The sequence below is a fragment of the Sinohyriopsis cumingii genome, chromosome 3, assembly GCF_028554795.1.
Source record: "Sinohyriopsis cumingii isolate HCF-2022 chromosome 3, ASM2855479v2, whole genome shotgun sequence".
Taxonomy (NCBI): Eukaryota; Metazoa; Mollusca; class Bivalvia; order Unionida; family Unionidae; genus Sinohyriopsis; species Sinohyriopsis cumingii.
The window spans coordinates 147,307,879-147,329,361 of NC_142963.1; the positions used below are offsets into that span (position 1 = coordinate 147,307,879).

General features: G+C 37.0%; 1 protein-coding gene across 1 annotated transcript in view; it reads right to left on the minus strand.

The window, feature by feature from the left end:
* The window catches only part of LOC149804098 (uncharacterized), a 60,931-nt gene extending 50,351 nt beyond the window's left edge, over window positions 1–10,580 (minus strand). Inside the window, exon 1 of the mRNA XM_089954059.1 lies at window positions 9,950–10,580. Within this exon, the coding sequence (XP_089810185.1) occupies window positions 9,950–10,129 (180 nt within the window). The 5' untranslated portion in view covers window positions 10,130–10,580. The remainder of the gene's footprint in view (window positions 1–9,949) is intronic.
* Window positions 10,581–21,483: the final 10,903 nt, after the last annotated feature.

The following is a 21,483-nucleotide window of genomic DNA, read 5'->3' on the forward strand; positions in this document are numbered from 1 at the left end:
CAAAAATTACATTTGAATGTAAACAAATAACAAAATGGAGTTCGAAAATCCTTACAAGTAAACTCACAATCAGTAAATTGTTTTGCTTAAAGATGTTAACCGCTCCGGTGGCTTAGGGCTCGGATGCGGGAGGTCGCGGGTTCGAACCACGGCCGAGTAATACCAACACATAAAAATGGTACAAACAGAAAGACACTCAGCATTAAGAGGTTAGTGTTAGGACTGGTCGGCCTGGTGTCAGGATAGTTTGACTGGGTGGGACATGATGATACATGTCTGCGTCATGATGACCCAGTGCTAGACATCACATTAAACTGCCACACTGCAGACACTGTAGCCATATGACTGAAAATGTTTTCTTCAAATCGCAGACACACGCACACACACACAGGCTGCTTAAAGATTTTACCTTCTGATGTCTGTCAGATACAACCACTCTGTTATATTTCTAGGCAACCACGCCATCAGTGAAATGTGTTAATACAAATAAAAAATTAGTACGAATGCTACCATTATTTTGATAAAATCCCCGATTTAATGCATGCTATATACAAGCTAAATTTGTAAAACGCCACTGTCCCAAACATTTTGTAAAACTGAGGAACGTCTTTTTATCGATATAGTAATTCAGCTGCTAATAGCATTGACACAGAATGGAGATAACCCATGTAAATCGAAGCTTTTTGCTTTAAAAATATATAATAAAAATGAAATGTACCTTTTTAAGTACTAGTGAAACTAGTAGAAACATCTCACTTTTTCACGTGTAGCGAAGCCACTCGTGACAATGCAAAGTTTCCGCGTCACTCGTGAAATATTTCAATATATCTACTCAAAAAACATAGATTTATTCTTTTTGCAATTACTTAACTGTTACTCATCTCGTAACACGTTTTAAAATGCGATATTTGATACCTCAGCACTGATTAAGAAGAGTTCCGTCTTCTAAGTGCAAAGCTCTAAAAATAGATCTTACTAATTTTAATAACAATTGGCAGTACAACTGAGATTCTCCTTATGAAACAATTTTTCATCTACGTGTTGGCACGTAAGTGACAAAAATAGATAATTTGTGGTGAGTGATATTACAACGGCTTTGTACTGCATTTGTATAGAATCTCCATTTACTTTATATATTTTGACCTTCGTCACACCAAAGCCTGTTATTTGTGTTATGTTTTATCACTGTCTTAGGTATGGATGAGTCTTGCCTTGGAAAAATACCCCCCCCCCCCCAACTCCACGACAACGTTCCCTTGCCACCTGCAGGTTGATATAGGATGCTGTAATAAACTGTAAACGAAAGTCATAAAATCGAATATCTTATATTTAAATAACGCTATGAGAGTATCAAATTAATGAAAATTAGAAGAATTTTTTTATCACATTATTAATAATTACGTAGAATCATGAAATAATCTTTTATGGGCATGTTTTGAAATTATTACACCAAATAGCAGGATAGTTCTTCAATATTGAAGAGCCGTTCATTAAACACAATTCTAGATATTACTCTGTCATATGAAAACAATATTTATTCTGATAGCTGACCAATTTGCAAAAATACGAGAAGTTGTAAAATTAACTCAGAAGATTTGGCCACGTATTTGGTGCCATTTTCAGGTAATAAGATGTTGGTAAAAAAATAATGCAACACCAAAATGTCCCATTTTCTAAAAATAATACATTTTAGAGCTTTAAGGGATTTTTCTCTGATTCACAAGTGATTACATGTTTTCAGCCCTAAATAATAATAATAATAATAATAATAATAATGAGGACTTTGCATAGCGCCTAATCTTTAGAAGCTCTAAGCGCTTTACAACATTAGACAACACCTATAAGATAAAAAACATAATAATATTATTACAAAAACAAACAACATGAAATTAGAAAAACATTAAAAAATAAAAAAACATGCTGAGAATATTTCAGGTAGGTAACATTATTAGGTCTTTAAGTTTATTCTTGCAGTCGAAATAAGTGAGTTTTGAGAGCCGTCTTGAATGTGATCACTGTGTCTTTGTGTCTAAGTTCAGTGGGCAATTCATTCCACGTTGCTGGGCCCTGGTATGCAAAAGAACGCTGTCCATATGACTTTGTTTTCATACTTGGAATAATGAGTATACGATTGTCAGAAGAGGAGCGTAAGTATCTTGCTGGTGTCTACACATGGGTGAGGTCTGATAGGTATGTTGGACTAGAGTCTGACAGTGAAATGTAGCACAGAGAACAAATTTTGTGTTTGATTCTGGATCGAATGGATAGCCAGTGTAGGGTACAGAGCAGGAGGTGTGCTCTGATCGTGGTGCTCTAAGTATGATCCGAGCAGCTGTGTTTTGAACTTTCTGAAGTTTCTGGAGTGGATATTGAGATGAACCAGACATAACTGAGTTACAATAGTCCAGTCTTGAAAGTACTAATGAACACACAGGTGTTTTAGTGGCATCAACTGAAAGATATTTGCGAACTGAGCTGATGCGTCTCAGCTCAAGATATGCAGCCTTGCAAATGTTTATGACATGTTGGTGCAATGTGAGAGTACTGTCCAGAGAAAGAGCTAGGTTTCATACTGATTGTGTGAATTTAATGTTGGCGTTGCTGATATTTATTGTTTGAGGTAAAGGATGTGAATGAGAAAGTCTTTGTGTTGTCATCAGAATGGCCTCAGTTTTATCATCATTCATCTGCAGCTTGTTACAAGTCATCCATGATTTCACATCAGAAATGCACCTCTCTACACCTTGGATGGTAGCATCAACTTCAGTTGGGTGGCTAGATTTGTATATTTGGGTGTCATCAGCGTACAATTGGTGAGACACTGGATAATGATCTATGACACTTGAGAGCGACTGAGTGTACAGAATGAAGAGAACATGTCCAAGAACAGACCCCTGTGGAACACCACAACATAGATCAACTGGGCTGGAGTGTATTCCATTTGCTGATACAATTTGTGTCCTGTTGACCAAGTAGGACTTGAACCACAGTAAGGCTGTATCATGAATGCCAAATACATGCTGGAGACGGTGAAGTAATATATCATGGTCTATTGTGTCAAATGCTGCAGACAAGTCAAGGAGGGTGAGGACTGTAATCTTTCCGCTATCCAACGCAGAGAGAATGTCATTAACTACTTTTAGAAGAGTAGTTTCAGTACTGTGGCAAGGGCGATATGCAGAGATTGTACATTGCTAAAAAGACTATTTGAATTTAGATGAGATATAAGCTGGGATAGAACAACCTTTTCTAAGATTTTTGAAATGAATGGGAGATTAGAAACTGGGCGGTAGTTCTTTAAATCGTTCTGGTCTAGTGTTGGTTTCTTCAGCAGAGGCTTTACAATGGCAGTTTTTAAAAATGATGGGAATTCCCCAGATGTGAGAGAGGTATTAATAACATCAGTTAGTGAAGGCAATACTGGATCTAAGCACTCAAGCAGCAGTGATGTTGGAATTGGATCAAGTTCACATGGCTTTGGTGCACTCTTCATCACGATTGTACGTACGAAATCCATAGAGACAGGTTCAAATGCTGCTAATGGTTGCCGCTCAAATTTTGTATCCCAACTGTATGGTGACGACGGGTCAATTGAAATTGTGGTGTCAAGCTTATCTCTAATGGTTTGTGCTTTGCCACGGAAGAAATTTGCAAACATGTCCGGAAGGTCGACTGGAGAGAAGGTAGTTGGAAGTGGTGTTGATTTGTTCCTTGACATTAGCTTGTTAGTAATCTCGAAGAGCTCTTTGCAGCTGGAACTTTCCATGATCTTAGTAGTGTAGTGGGCTGATTTCGCTGCATGGACTATATTTGTGACATTCTTCTTAGCGACTTCATAGATTTGCTTACGAATAGTGAGTCTGGTGGAAAGCCAGAGCCTCTCAGCTTTACTGCGGTCTCTTTTAGCAGTGCGAAGCTGGTCCCTAACACTGCTATACCATGGAGAACACTTTTGAATTGATACTCTGCACTTGGTAGCTGGGGCATGTTTGTCAACTAATGAAGGCAGACAGTTATCGAGTTGTTCTGCGGTAGGAGGTAAGCAAGTTGTTAGGCTAGCTTGGATGTCATGCATTAGTTTGGTTCTATTTATCATACGGAGGTTTCTCTTAGTAGCAGATAAAGGTGGAGGGTTAGGGACTGATACGTCAAGATGGCATATAATGCAGAGGTGATCTGATGCAAGGTCATGGGATACCAGGGAGGACCGTAGAATGTTATCATCAGGTCTATGAAGAATCCAGTCTAAAATGTGACCATGTTTATGGGTGGGTTGGTTAACTGACTGTTTGAGGTTGAAAACATTAATGGAATCTATGAGTTTTGATGTATTTGAGTTTCCGGGACAGTCATAGTGAAGGTTCAAATCTCCAAGAATAATCAGGTTGCCGCCTATCGAATTTCCATAGTCCAGGAGATTCGGAAACTGCTCCAAAAAGAGACAGTCAGTCAACTTGTTTTTTCTACTAGGAGGAGGGCGGTATAGGCAGAAAAAATGGACTGACCTTTGCTCCAGTGTGAGTATGGTTTGGACTAGTTCAAACGATGTGTGGTCGAAATTGAATGTTGTGGTATAGTTAAGATGTTTTATCATGGAGTTCTTTGTGATGACAGCAATTCCACCTCCGTGAGAATTACGGGGGAACGACTTGATGGAGTAACCAGTGAGTGTTAGATCCGCACACTTGGGCTCATCGCCTGATGTTTTAGCCATGTTTCTGTCACGTAAAATATGTCAACATTTTGGTCGTTGATAAAATTAACTATTTCTGTGCGCTTTTCCGGTGGTCCTACTGACTGGGCATTGAATAATGCAATGCGCAAAGGCATTTCTTGGATATGGAGACCTTCAGCATGCAGTATTCCAGGAGAATTATGTGGAGCCTATATTGGTATTTATTTACACTGACACCAAGAAAAATATCATAGATGGAGGTATGTAGCCGGTTAAAATTTCTTGCATTCCATCCCACTGTTGTTTTTCACGTGTTACTCTTCAGACACTTTCTATGAAAGGTGATGGAAATGTTCAGTCGTCCAAAGGTTATTATAAACACTTTGGGCAATAATTTCCTTTAATTAACCCATTTGTGTAGCTCACATGAAAGAACAGGCAATTCACCGCGCCTGCACTTCTACGTACTCCTTCAAAGTTACAAATATTGTAACCGGTTTGCAATTTAAAAAAAAAAAAACAACAACATTATTTTCAATCTGTTGTAAAGCCAAAACAAATTATGAAAATGTTTGAAAGGATTGTAGTTATAATTTAAATGTTTTCTTTTTAAAGGTCTCATCAACATCAGTTCTCTTGTTATGCTATAATATGAAATTTGAAAACAAAGTGACACGTATTGTTTAACATTTGTAAGAAATATGTCCTGCCAAATTGTATGAGAGCAGAGTAATAAAACAAATTACTTATATTCCTTTGTCAATGTTATTTTGCATTATTACAACATTAAATTTATTTAAAATTATTTCCTCTGCCAACCTCATGTCTCTGATAATTAGGTTAAAATATGAATTTCCCATACTTTAAAAGTTACAAAATTTGATTTTAGGCGTGTATGGTCTAACTTTACAAATTGTTCTTAATTTGAATGTATGTATAATGATTCGATTATTATTTAAACATACACACACACGTTCGTTTTTATGTGCAGTTTTATATATTGAATACTGTTTTGACTTTTCCTTAAATTGAACAAAGTTGACGGACTCGGTATCATATTATTGTCGCATGTTGACCTCCCCTTCCACTCAACATGTAATATTCTTGAAATCCTTAAGGTAATGACATCTTCCAAGGTCCCTATGATGAACTGATGTTAAACTGTACATAGTAACTCTTAAGTTATCGACCCGGAAAGGTTTTCCAGGCAAACACTCTTCTGATCCATTGGTGGGAATATGCACGTTTTCCTCTTACCCTTTCTCTTCTTTGCACCAAACTTTCAGTGAATAAAACATAAAACAAATTGTTTAGTTGTAGCATTACCACAGGGATGCTGATTCGTATGACTTACCTGGCGCTGGTCTGAACATCTCTTGACCATTTCCCACAGGTTATGAAATAAACCACGGATGTAATTCGTTGTCATCGGTATAAATATTCTGAATTACTTTCATTGACATGTAACAATATGGCGGCGAAAGGAGATAAAATCTCACCTGGAACAATCTCGGCCATTACTGTGGTATCATATGTAGTCGATTCCGCCAGAGGCGAATCACCAAACACATCACATTGATGTATATTCTTACAAGTACTTCATAGGTCTTTTTAAGACTTGAAGGAAATGACCGAGCGGTGTTCCCATCAAATCGGCATATTCAGAAGCAGTACCACAAGGATGCTGATTGATATGGCCTACTCATGGCATGTTGAAGGTCATAGGAATTCCGTACGTTCTTTATCCAAGTATGCTTCATTTTGTTTTCCTATAATCATGCAAATATTCTACATGACATTCATGCATATATATTACATGACATGTTTCTTGCAGATATATTACATGACATTCATGCAGATATATTACATGACATGTTTCTTGCAGATATATTACATGACATTTCATGCAGATATATTACATGACATTTCATGCAGATATATTACATGACATTCATGCAGATATATTACATGACATGTTACTTGCAGATATATTACATGACATGTTTCTTGCAGATATATTACATGACATGTTTCTTGCAGATATATTACATGACATTCATGCAGATATATTACATATGTTTCTTGCAGATATATTACATGACATGTTTCTTGCAGATATATTACATGACATTCATGCAGATATATTACATGACATGTTTCTTGAAGATGTATTACATGACATGTTTCATGCAGATATATTACATGACATTCATGCAGATATATTACATGACATGTTTCTTGCAGATTTACATGGCAGGTTTCATGCATTATCCTACATGGCATGTTTCCTGTTTAAGAGATTAAGGAAAGATATTTCTTGTAAAAAGTGGGTCTTATAGGTCTTTCCCAAAACTCGAGTTGCCTTACCTTGTTTAGCGATTCCTAACAAGTATATTGCGAATGAACATACATGAGCATCATTTTCTGGAAGTACCATTGTGATTATGTAATGGGAAGGAAAGCCACAATAAAATCGAAAAAGAACTATACTGAAACAATTTGGAAATATCGACCAAGCAAAAATATTACTAAATAATAATAATAATAATTATATGGCATTGATTTGTTGTTGATGTAGGGTTTAACACCATTTTGCAGCAAATGACAGAATGAATCAACAGGCATATGTGTGTGTGTGTGTGTGTGTTACCCGTAGAAATGGACTGTAATAATATTCCGATGAAAATATCTCCGTTGATAAAGTCATACCACATTTATTACGAATGTAGTCCGTATCTACCTTAAGTGTATTTGTAACATGATTTCGAAACGCTAGAACGTCTACGGTCTACAAATGGGAAAGTTCATATAACTAGATCAGGGGTGGACAACACCCTTCCCGCGGCCAGATCGGCCCGCTAACGTGTTCTGTCCGGCACTCAGGGCAAATTAAAACAACACAAAAATCTGTCCCGTTAACAGTAATTATATTAAAGAAATTAGTATGTGGGCCCTCGAGTAGTCTTAGAAAATGCAATATGGCCCTTGTCCGGAAAATGTTGTTCTCCCCTGAACTAGATGAAGGATAATTATGAGCCGAGCCTCTGTAGTACTTTCAAGTAGAAGGGCCCGCTTACAGCGCCACTAGCGGGAAAATGAGGTAGGTTAGTGTTGGGGATGGGCTAATAAAAGAGATTAGGTAGCGTAGTACCTGGTACACTTGTTTGGTGGTGTTCGGATATCAGAAGGTATTTTTGTCTGATTATTAATTATATCAGCATCCAGCCGATTCCAATACTTATAATTGATGCTTTGAACTTGTAGTCTGTTCCAATATTTATAATCGATGACTGGAACATGCAATCTGTTCCAATACTTATAATCGATGACTGGAACATATAGCCTGTTCCAATACTTATAATTGATGATTGGAACATTTTGCCTATTCCTATATTTATAATCGATTATATGAACATATAGCCTTCCCAAATCTTTGAAGAGGAAGGACGATCTTGAATAATAGATGACAGAACTACTAAAAGAATTCTCGGTGCGGAAAATTACGTCATATCAAAGATCTTAACAGTGTCTAGAGTTACACACTTAAAACTCCAAAACAAAGACAAATGCTTGATCTGCTGAATCCACTAATATTATATGTCATACATTCGCATATTCTTAAATTAATCTGTATCAACTATCTTTATTGTTTAATTTTGAATATTGAGAATTCATAATATGCAAAGTAAGTGATGTCAGTATTATATACACAGTACACGTGTTACTCTATACCCAGTCAATTATAATGTATTAAATACAAATGACTAAATGCACTTTTAATGCATTTAAGACATTGAAAACATATTATAAACTCTACTCACATACATATTAAAAGTGACCAGAGATCGACATATCTCCTTATTTTCATTATATAATTTGCGTATTATTTACTCGGTATCAGCATTCTCTTGGTTTAATATTGAATTAAAATATAGGAAGTTGAAACTGAACCCAACCTCTATTATCTGGCTGAATTACTTAAGGGTCAAAGATGTTATGTTTTGACAAATTTGCTAAACAACGACAATAAGGACTATAATCTATTCAAAATATCCCATCCTAAAACAAGTTGAAACCCTTTGGCCTCGGACAATACTTTAAACACCCAGTTAGTGCTGAATTTGAATACGCTTTCACATGATGACCACAGAAATTGACAACAACTGACCGTAAATTAAAACCGTTAAGGCCCGAATGCGTTCAATACTTGTAATGCTTAACATTCTTATTTAGACTTGAATAATGTTGCACCTACATTAGTTATTGATCCCATAAATTTCAGGTGTTGATAATTGTTAAACGCTTATCCTGTTAATTTTGTTAAAATTTCTTTGCATTTTAGTTTATTATTTTATTTTGAATTGAATAGATATTTGTTTCGTTGCGAGTTCAAACCAACGAATGCAGACACAAATATTTCTAATTATAATATCTAATTTCGTGCTCTCAGATATTGTACAATTATGAAGGTTTATTTAGCTCTTTAAAATTTTCTTATTTCCAATAACTTTTAAAGTTTGTAATTTCTTCTTGTTTTCAACGAATGAGTCATCCGGATCACTATCGCCGAAAATAGCTAACGTTTGCTCGTGACGTTCGTTCGCTCTCATCCAGTTTAAAGGTAACCGATATAAAATTGCGGTTAGTAAAAATATTCTCCAGCAATGACTTATATTGTAAGGAGAAACCTTAGAGCCTCGAAAAAAAACAGTTGACAGGAGTGGGTTAAAAATAAATTTTACACATAAAGACTTCAGGAAGTTAACTACAGACCGATCAGCAATGACAGTAAGTTGTCATTAAAGTTTTGTTTCATAAACGTCTGAACTAAAATCAAGACTCCAAAATTATGAATCATACTGAAAGTTGTTCTTTCAATGTATGTATGTATGTATGTATGTTTTCCAGTACTTCGAAGGCTATATACAAAGCGGTCAGCATATTTGGTAGAAGAAGAGCTAGGGAAATCCCGGGGAAGAATCACCGACCAAGAGTAAGCTACTGGCATGCTTTCTCACATACCCATGTTGGCAAAGTCAAGACTTGAACCATGGTGGACAGAGATACGAACGATTTGTAGTGGCGAGCGCCTTAGACTACATTGCCACCTGGGTCCCTTCATGACCTTAAACCCGGAAAAGTTTACAGGATTTGTGGTGTCAATGACGAAGTGGAAGTAGTAGGGAAAGTAGCGTTGGGTGGGGGGACAACACCAGCAACATTAGAGGTAGATGTAGTAGTAGTTGTAGTAGTACAGGCGGACGAAAGACTTACCAGCACTTTTGGTGAAGACGCCCAAGTCAATTTTTGATAATGTAACCTCAGCCTATTTTTCACCTCTTCTAAAGTACATAGCTTTTCACACGGCACATGGTGTCTATCGCACAACTCAAAAGCATCAAAGACATCGCATAGGTTGTCGATTTCAGAAATCGTAATCTCTAATTCATCCATCTGTTAATACCTCAGAAAATAATTTCACTTAAGTGCGCAGCTGTTGCCTTAACTCGTAAAAATCACAAGTAGTTTTCAGAATCATATAGTTGACGTGGGTTCTTTCCCTTAAAGATCCAATTTGCACTGGCGACATATATCATTTTTGTATCATCTCCTCACAAATCAGCGGAATTAAGCATTCAGTTCTACAGTCACTTGATTTTCTTTAGGCAAATACCGCTAGTCTTAAATGATCAATGCATCAATATCGAAACAGGTGTAACTTCTTTTATTCAGCCGAGGAATACGGCGTTTCATTAAATTCACACATGGTTTATATCACATTCCTTAGGTGTGGTTGACATATTTATGTTTTCTCGTCACATGGCACACCACGTGTTGTATATGTAGATATGTTTCGTTTCCAAACGAATTTCTTCTCATTATACATTGGAACAATTAAGCCGCTATTAAGAATGCTTCATCGTTTACGTTTATAATTAAGACCCCACTTTGCAAAGGGTTTTCATTTCTACTAAGTGCCGATCTATGGATTGAGTCAGTCATGCAAGAGTAATTCTTCTACAGAACGATGTGATACCCAGTATGCACAGGTATTATTATCGCAAGGATCATTTTTACTTTGAATTACCTTTTTGGGGTCACATTACGGAACGATCGTTTTACGCGTGGATTTACAGATAGATGTGCGACGATGTATTTGTGTCTATTTGCTGTACACAGTAAACATAAAGAAACTCGTCCATATGACCTTGCAATCTGATTAGTAGAAAATTCATTTTGTACTGATTTGTGTAGGTACAAACTCAATAGTGAACCTATCATAATACGTATCACAAAGAGATATTGAAGTAACCCATTTGGTTTGCGACAGGACAAATAGCACCGTATAACCCCGACGCAATCACCTCGGCTATTTACGGGGAAAAAAAGAATGCTTTGAATTATTTTTGTCATTCGCAACTTCTCCCTTAGCCCAACGGTAAATCGAAATGTAAAACTAGCCAAGGCAGTCCACACACACACACACACACACACACACACACACACACACACACACACACACACACACACACATACATACATACATACATACATACATACATACATACATATGTGAGAAAGATTGCCAGTAGCTTCTCGTGGGTCGGTGGATCTTTCCGGAGTTTTCCCGGGTTCTTCCTTCATCAATAATACTGGCCGCCATGGATTGCCTATCGTGTGCTGAAAAATGGTGTTAAACCCTACAACAACATACATACATACATACATACATACATACGTACGTACGTACGCACTTGCACACACACACACACACACACACACACACACACACACACACACATACATACATACCTACATACATATTACAATTAGGTCAACCTTCAAGAACAGTTGACTCATTGTAACCAGAAAAGAGTCCCTCAATTCGTAACGACAACCAATTAAAAAACATAATCTGAATGAGCCTTGTATCCCGAGGGATATTGATCCAGTGTCATGATGGCAGACCAGTGCTAACAGATTAACTTTACACCGTTCTTGCTCCCAACATTATCTAGCGGCGCCTCAACAAGCGTCCCAAGTGAAGGTCTATTAAGTGCTGCCTGCAACATCATGTAAGACAACATATCCAACAAGCGTCCCAAGTGAAGGTTTATTCAGTGCTGCCTGCACCATCATGTAAGACAACATATGTCTACTGGTAGACGTTGTCGAGAGCTCGTTTTTTTGTTGTTGGGAAAGCTAATGCATTCTTCATGCAGCACTAATTTTCGTACTGCATTTGAACATATGAATCTTGCTCTTCATTAGTTAGCGTATAAAGCATTAATCAAGATGTTTACCTGTAGCACTTTGATATTTTGGTAATGCCTCAGTTATTTGAACCCTCACATGTTCGGTGTTTGTTACTTTATAATTAATTTAAATGTCATCAAACCTGCTGAATTTTTTCAAATTATTTTTTTTGAGTATCGAGTCACTATTCGTATTTGTATTCGGCAGAAAAGTTATGGGTCTCTATTCGTATTTGGCCGACAAGTTAAAATAACTATTCGGTACAGCCGTAGAGTATATTATACCCATATGATATCAGTCACTGCTTAATAAGGCCACTGCTTAATTAGGTCACATCTATATAGTAAGAGATACATACCATATTTATATCTGAACGTTTGGTTAAATTATTTTAATATAAAATATTAAAATAAGAAGATTTTTGTTCTACTGATGGAAAGAATGAATCTTCAACTTGAAAATGTAGTGAAGATATATTAATGCATTTATTTTCCTAAACGAATATAACATTGTGGAGAAAAAGATTTAAACACTGAATCTATCCAGTTACACCCCTACCTCCGGTCAAAAAAAATCCATTGAAAACTAACAATTCTTGTTATCGTAAAAGTCTATGACTGAATGCCAGTATCATCTCCAAAAGAGAGCTGTTTGAAAACAGCAACAACAATGGTTGATACGACAACAGTTTTATGAACAAAGGTGACAAACGAAAGAGATCAAACGTGTCAAGAGTTAACTTTAAAAAACGGAAACAAAAGTATTGAAAGTGATTCAAAACGTAGGGAAAAATTAATTTCAAACGTGTTGCACAATTGAAAAAAGGAGTCAAATCTAAATTAAATCTAGGAAAATGATCATTATAAATACTACTTTCCCAATTTAGACTTTGTGATATATGTTTCTATCAATGTACATGTTAAATAAACTCAAAAGAAAAAAGAATACAAAAATAATTTAACTAGTTCGTCTGTGAACATCATTATTTGCTTTAATTTACAAACTTTTGATTTAGTTTTCAAACCTTGGATATTACGAAAATGAATATTATTAGTAACATGAGATTGGAAACCATACAGAGAAGAGTACGAGCAGTTCTGTAATCTAAAAAGACGTCATAGTCTGTGTACAGAAGGTATAAAAAGACGTCCATGTCTGTGTACAGAAGGTACACAAAACGTCATAGTATGTGTACAGAAGATACAAAAAGACGTACAAGTCTGTGTACAGAAGGTACAAAAAGACGTCATAGTCTGTGTACAGAGGGTGCAAAAGACGTCCAAGTCTGTGTACAGAATGAACAAAAAGACGTCCAAGTCTGTGTACAGAAGGTACAAAAAGAAGTCATAGTCTGTGTACAGAAGGTAAAAAAAAGACGTCCAAGTCTGTGTACAGAAGGTACAAAAATACGTCCAAGTCTGTGTAAAGCAGGTACAAAAAGACGTCCTAGTGTGTATACAGAAGGTACAAAAAGACGTACATACCTTTTCTCCTTTCCAGTGGAAGAGTGTAAATAATCGGCAATGCTAAGTTTTCATATCAAAATGATCACTATGTCTAACGTAAACTTAATTGGATGAAATTTTGATAGGTGGAATTAAGCTCAAAACAGAACATAAATACTATCTACAAAGCAGGAACTTGTCGTTACGTATATATGAGAGATGTACCAAATATGAAGTGGAACAAAAAAGGCCAATTGAGGTCTTTCAAAGGACACAAATTAAGAAGGGTACCTGCGTGTAGCCACTCCCCCCCCCCCGAAGAAAAGGAAGAAATGTTTGACTCATAATTTGTATAGAAATTCAACACATTAAGATTATTAAATCAATCAAATGTGTACATGAATATAAAACGTGTCTGTTTACATAACCAAAATGGTATTAGAATTAGGATATATAGACTGCTATTCCAGCATAAATAGTTTCAGAATAGTGGACTAGATTGTTATTCCAGCATAAATGGAGAATATATATATATATATATATATATATATATATATATATATATATATATATATATATATATATATATATATATATATATATATGTATATAGTGCAGGTCGCCACTAAAGACCCAAACCCGGGTAGGGCGGGGCCAATTTTCAATAGGGTCAAACGATTTTTAAGGCAAACAGAAGTAAAGGTAGGCGCCATCTTAGTTCATAGCTGCATTGCAGTCGTGTAGCATAACTGTCGATACACAAACAGAAGTGTTGTATGGCGTCAGGTGAGTCTGTTTTGCAACAGCGTTGCGTGTGATGGGATGAGACATGCGAGTTTGGTTTACCCTCTAAAGACGGTTGCATGATTTTACTTGATAAAGATTCGGACGTAAAAGTACACTGAGATTTTTATCTTAACAGAGCCACCGGAAGATGCCAGTTGCCTGTATTTTTGACACAAAATAGAACGTCGTCTGGTTTATCAAATGTAGGGTTATTTTTTGCCTCTGATAAAAAATGTAACATTAGAAAGCTACAAAGCCACACCTTTTGCAATGACTAACATTTGGTCATGTACTGACCACCCGGGCAGGATGTCAAAGAAGGGGTATAAATGGAATTTAAATCCCAGTAAACAAACTACATAACCCAAACCATAATCTTAATAATATTATATATTAAATTACACTACCATCTGTTTTTTTTTTTTTTTATTAAACCCAAACCCTAACCATAATCTATATTTAGATCTTTAAAATTCCCACATCCTCCTGCTGAAGTTAAATTTGGTTTCTGGTTTATGAAAACCACCACACAACCTCATATGTGTATGAGAGAGTGTGTGTATCTGTGCGTGTATGTGTGGAACACAGAGACAGTGTCGAAGTCCATTTATTTAATAACAAAAGATAATTTATCTCATGGCAAGGCCCCGACCTCTTTTAATGTTAAACTCAAAACCACATCTATAATAACCGTATCCCTTCCATACCCTACTTTTAAAAGCAAAGCTGCCATCCTCATAATCTTTACATATCAATTTCCAATTATCTACTATCCACCACCTAGTAATCTACTATCAAGCACCCACATATACTAACCTCCAGCCAATTAACTACTCCCAACACAAAGTTATATTCTATCCAATAACCCATTATATATTATCTATCATCCGGTTATCCAATATCTAACACCCAATTATATATTATCCAACAGTCAATTATATATTATCAAATAGCCAGTTATCTACTATCAGTATCCAGTTATCTACTCTCCAGCATTCATTTATATAATATCCTCCAACATATTATCTACTATCAACACTAAATTATTATCTAGTATCAACCAACCAGGTACATACTATCCATCAACCAAGTTTTTCAATTACCGTCATAAAGTTTTTCTACTACACACAAAACAAATATCTACTATCTAATATCCAGTTAGCGACTATCCACCAGTCAGTTATATACTACCAAAACTCTTAGAAGCCTCATTATAAAATTAAATCTTTAACACCTTCAATAATATCAAAAAGCCGAACTTATATCCTCCATTAAACCCCCTCCAACGTCTTCATAATCCTTATCTATCAACACAATACATCTAATGATCCTACACCTTTACATGAAAAGAATCAGTAAAAAATGCTAATTATATCCCTTATCAACAAAACTAATTTGATTATCTCCCTTAGAACTCTATAATCCTATCAAAAGTAAAATGCTGTACCGCCATCTAAAATGTCCCTGGCCGCACATTCTCTCCTCCATGCAAATAAAACTGCCTTTCCACGCACAATGGGCAGGATTTAAAAGAAGCGATATAGATACAAACAACTGAACCCAACCTAACCCTTCCCTCTATCTCTCACAAGCCCTCTTATACATTAAGCAAAACGAAAACATCTTGCCTCTTCCAAAATTACCCACAGTTACCTCTCGTTACAATTTTCCTAACTGATACTACTCACCTGTGTGAAACAAATCTATCGTCCCATTCGCGTCTCTCTATTTGTTCCTATCTAGGGAGGAACATATGAGCTTATTTGCAATCTAAATTATTTTACATAGGCTGGCAAAAGCTTGTGTTGTATATTAAATATGTGACAATTCTAATAGCAAGCTTGTGACAGTTCGAAATTTATTATTTTAAATCTAGATAAAGAATATTGTGGTACAAATATAAATCACTGAAATGGATGCTTGGTTTCCTGATGTTAAAAATCAAAAAATTAAAGCGCGTACGAGATTTTGTGTGTCTGTAATGAATAGAGATATCAAGGAATAAAGAGAAACTGATTTATTATTATCATTATTATTATTAATATTAGTATTATTATTATTATTTCGTGATATCAGAGAGGTGCGTGAACAGCCTCACCTTTTTTATCGGAGAGAGAGAGAGAGAGAATTATTTTTTCTTGGTGTGCGAGTAGCGTCATTATGGAAGTTTTGGTATTGTATACTTTTCTTCACAGACTCAAACCCCCATGATATGTTTGCCCATTTTAGCCAACAAGCCGCACACGTCGTGCACCCCGTAAATTATTAGCATTAAATATCCATGAAAGTGAAGAGCCCAAGTTGGAAACATACGATGTCAAAAATTAGCGACCGGCAAAATCGCCTATGACTAATTGATTTTGTTTTTACCCGATTTTAATTGTCTTTAAATCTGCTACGCGGTTTACTTATCTGTGCTGGGGGTGCCGATGATTTTCCGTTTACGCCAACACAATCTCTACTTCAGCCGCGCTAAATATTTGATCTTTGATAGGCACCGAATACAGCTTACTTATTGTCTTGGGACTACCTTGTGCCACTGCAAACATTTCTGAATAGGCACGTATTCGTAAATGTAATCGTATGGAAATTAATTTCCTAGCACCACATAGAGACCAGTTACTATCGATATGGCGCAAAGAATAATGGTTACCGTACTTGCGATTCCAGCCACACCTAGACCAAGGCAGTGGCAAGCACACAAATATAATCTAAAACGAAACACACGCGTTTGTATTTTACGAACAGCGCGGTTCTCTTAGTTATTTCATCTCAAAGCTGTTGTTTACCTTCTTTTATGTTTCTCATATCAGTAACATTTAGGGCCCATTAAAATTCGTCTATTGATAATACAATCGCGTAATACTATTGCACGACTGGCATACCCTTTTCGAACCCATCATGTCCATGTGCGATAAACCACCACACTTCCAACTAAACGGGGCCCCGAGTGGCCGAGTGGTCTAAAGCGCTGTCCGTTACGGATCACTGCCATCTCACCTCTGTCTGCGTGGGTTCGAGTCTCGGATTCAGCCAATGTGGGTATGTGAGAAAGCTTGCCAGTAGCTTCTCGTGGGTGGGTGGTTCTTTCCGGGGTTTTCCAGGGTTCTTCTTCCACCATTAATACTGGCCGCCATGTATAGCCTATCGTGTGCAGAAAAATGGCGTTAAACCCTACAACAACAACAACAACAACAACTTCCAACTAAACACCCTTTTCTACTGGTAAAATAATCATAACACTATATAAATTATATTATTTGGAATAGTTGAATTTCTGGCCTTTGTGCGTTCCTTTGACCCAGTAACCTTTGCATTAAAAAAACAACCCATTATGCCAGTACCTTTTACCTCTGACTATCGCCTTGGCCCAATAACTGCTGCATTGATGAATAACATTAGAGATATTTTTGTCGCACTTGAGTCAATGTAATTGTGTACGAGGAATGAACGTAACCGTGGGTATAAGCAGCGGTGAATTCCACTTCGACGCTGTATAACTGGTGGTGCAGTCAACGTTAGGGTGTTTGCGAGTTGGTAGTGGCACATCCGAATGGTCCCTACAGTCGGTTTCTATTTGGTGCTTAACAAGATTATATTTCACTGTATACGAGGATCTGATAATTCCACTCTGATGCAGGTATTCGTCGACAAGTGGGACAAAAGCAACATCAATGTTAGCATCCTTTGTTAGGTACTTAATCCCTTTGTCTGTAAAGTCCGCAACCTCATCACCACGGTAAGAATACATTATGTATATAGTGGTAAATTTAATCTTAAACACAAACATCAAAGACGGTTAAGCAGCCATCCGGAGAGATATGAAATGCTTCGAACTGAATTTCATCTTTAGCTATCAAAGATATTGAAGTTGTATATATAAAAGATTTTGGAAAAATGGTGTCGGGTTCATTTCATATTATAACTCGATCACCAGACTAATTGTTGATTACTGGTGTTACTTGACTCAATCCACTATAGTAGCCGGCTGTATAAAAAAATACGATTCAGACTTGCGCGGTGATAATATGTTAGATTTAGCTTTATCAAAACCATTTCGACCAGTTGTTATTTTTAATTTAGTTGTTTCCCCATGTTTGCCGGTCAACAGTTTTATGTATGCTGTAAATGAACTTAGTGCACGCGGTGGTGCGGTCACGTTAGAGATTTGTTCATCCACGTATAGTTTTGTTGATGCGTTATTAGTATCGTTGACATACTCATTGATAAACGCAACTGATGATGTCTCTAATTCACCCGTGTTATGTGACCTCGGCAAGGTTTTCTTGCGTCAGCACCTTTCAACTTGACAACAATATCAGACGTTTGCATTGTACCAACCAGATCTTGGAAAATCACAAGCTCGCCTGGTCTACATCAACAACAGCACGAATAGCAAACTTAGCACAACGTCAGGCTGAGCAACATCCTTAAATTTTAAAAAACTCTGTGTAATATTCAACGTACTTTAATGTGAAATTAATAAGGGCTTTTGGGGTTGGTGAAGTAGATTTGGTTCAGGCTAGTGCATGCAACGCTTCGTCATTAAGATAATCACATATTGATATATCCAACCGATTTCGCAACGGTATAGTCGAATAAAACAATGATTGTCATCCAGGCACACAACCGTGGACGCTAGAACCCTTCGTGAAATAATTAAAAACGTCTAGTAGTGCCACAAGTCCATGTGAGTCAAAATACAATCTATGTCGAGGTGTCAAGTCCAGTTGAAATACCGGTTTCATTTCGAATAAAGTCACAACTAAAACGCTTGACTGATTTTACCAAAGCGAGTACTTCAAGACTGGTCAATGGACGAGTCAAAGGTGTGAAATTTCAGCATGTTGTACCGGATAATCGAAGACCTGTTCTTGATGATATTCAACGACTTGTTCCTGGTATTTGAAGGGCATTTCCTTTCTTATTTGTTTATAATGCACTATGCGACCACAAGCCATCTATTTTCAGCACCATTTCTGATGCAGTTCCGACAGCCTCAGACTCTGCAGCCTTTGATACCGCTGGAGCGGTTGCTGCTAACAATGCTGGAATCGCTGCAAGGAAAGAAATTATTCGACAGGTCTTCCGCATTTGTGTCACCTCGGAGTTGGATAATGTTAGCACCTAGCTATTGTGCTGGACTGCATTATTCTGAGCAAGTTGTGTTTGGGCCAACCACACTTCCCGTGGTGTGCCCCATTTCCATATAACATTGCCGATGAAAGTTTCAGTGCAACCACATAATTACTTTTTATTCCTTTTATATCGTTCCCCGTAATTTTTCACTAAGGCCGACGTTAACTTCGTGATAGGACATTATTATTTAGCAATATAACACGTTCAATTATGTATTTTCCACTGTTGCATCGAGGACCATTATTCGGCCACCAACATCCTCCAACAACTGTGTCTTGTCAGAAAGTATCACAGCATAACATCGATAATCACTTGCTGGGTTCCTTTTTTGACGAATCACATTGGTGAGTTTTAATCCTATCGTGCGTGAAATGTCGTTGTTTAATGTTGCCATGACTAATAAAAGTCGTGTTACTCGTTCATAAGACCGCCCTGAGATCCGAATGCTAGCACTCGACTCGAAGTTCCATGCATCCGAGATATCATTAATAATTCCTGTGTGTACTTGTGTCCAAATAATCGTTCCGCGAGTGTGCGATTAAATCGTTCCACAAGGGTTTGATCACAGTGTATATTGACATGTCCAACTCGAACTCGCACATAATGTTTTACCAACAGAGGAGCGACAGATCCGAGAAATTCTTTACCGGGGTTTACTTATAATAATTGTGGCCATGTTAACGGTGAAGGTTCATAGATACGTTCGAGTGCACGTGCAACACTTGCTGAATATTTTGACGTCAATGGCTCGGCCTCTATCTGCTTGCAACATGGACAATGATTAAAGCGTACTTGTATGTGTGCCATCGACCTTGCCGATGATGTACACGAATATGTGGATGAAATGAGATCAGTCTGAAAAACTTCATTAGATATTTTACTTCTAACCACCTAAGTGACATTTTTTTTGGTACTCAAAGAAAATTTGCAACAGTTTTTGTTTGACCAATCATGCTCGAGCAACACCATGAGTGACTTTTACCGTGCCTGCAAACTTTTCTACGGCGGCTTCACCTTTCCGATTACAGACGGTAATATATTAAGTCCGGCTTTTGTATCCATGTTTGCTTGTATTAATATGATTTACTTTTAATCGAAACCAGGAGATGCTTTGTTAAGATGACTTCGTCCACCACCGAAACAATCTGGCTTTCATACAGCCTTTGATGATCCATCTTGCGATTCGTTTTCCGAGTATAGACGTGCACGGATATCGTTTGATGCTTTATAAGAATGGTTACATCGGTTACAGGCAGCATCACATGATTTTCAAGTGTTTCAACGGGCGTTGGCTGGTTGTTAGAATCAAGTTGTTTTACCAGCCTTTTACACCACCCAGAGAAATTGTATCCACGGATGTTTTTCACCAGAGTATTTATTCCGTGGTATCCCCATTAATTTCGTCAATGCTGTGGAGACATTATCACCGACCTATTTAAAAAAAAGGAATATTTAATTACACCAATGAATATGACCTTCATTGCTCCACATAGAACACTATTGCAAACAATGCAGCTCATCCAGTACGTGTTCGAATTCGAATTGGATTTACGGTAATTTTTTTTTAATTTTTTGGTGTCGCATCGCACACAATATAAAGACACGATTGTATTATATACTGTATTATTCAATAGTATCACGAAAACTGAAATTCATAGATGTTTTCAGAATAATAAAAGATTTTACGGTCATTCACTTTTCCTCGCAAGCAACACTTGAAGCATCCATGCATGCTGATATATTTCCATACTTGGATCGTGCAATGATCATTGGTCCTGCTGAACCAGAAAACGATCAACTGTTTTCAAATGTGATTGGGCCGCCAGACGATGATCAACCGTTGTATTATGTTTAAAATGATTTTAGGAAAGCGCTGAGCGACAAACACCGTTCACTAGATTTTGTTTCCACTATCGATGAAACACTTATGACTGACGATTTAGATTCCAACGAAAACAAACAGGTGCTCATGAACACCATGGATTAATTTGTAATGCTATTGACAGTCGAAATAGTGGCAAAAACCTGCACGCGAAGACCTCACATTGAACTTCGAAGAAACATTTGCTCCGCTGATTACACCAAGAAAGGAAATTGTGGCACGTGCCGATGAAATTAAAAAGGCAACAAGCTCAACCGGGCAATAAAAAGTCTCAGCGCTAAGGGAAACAAAAGAACCTG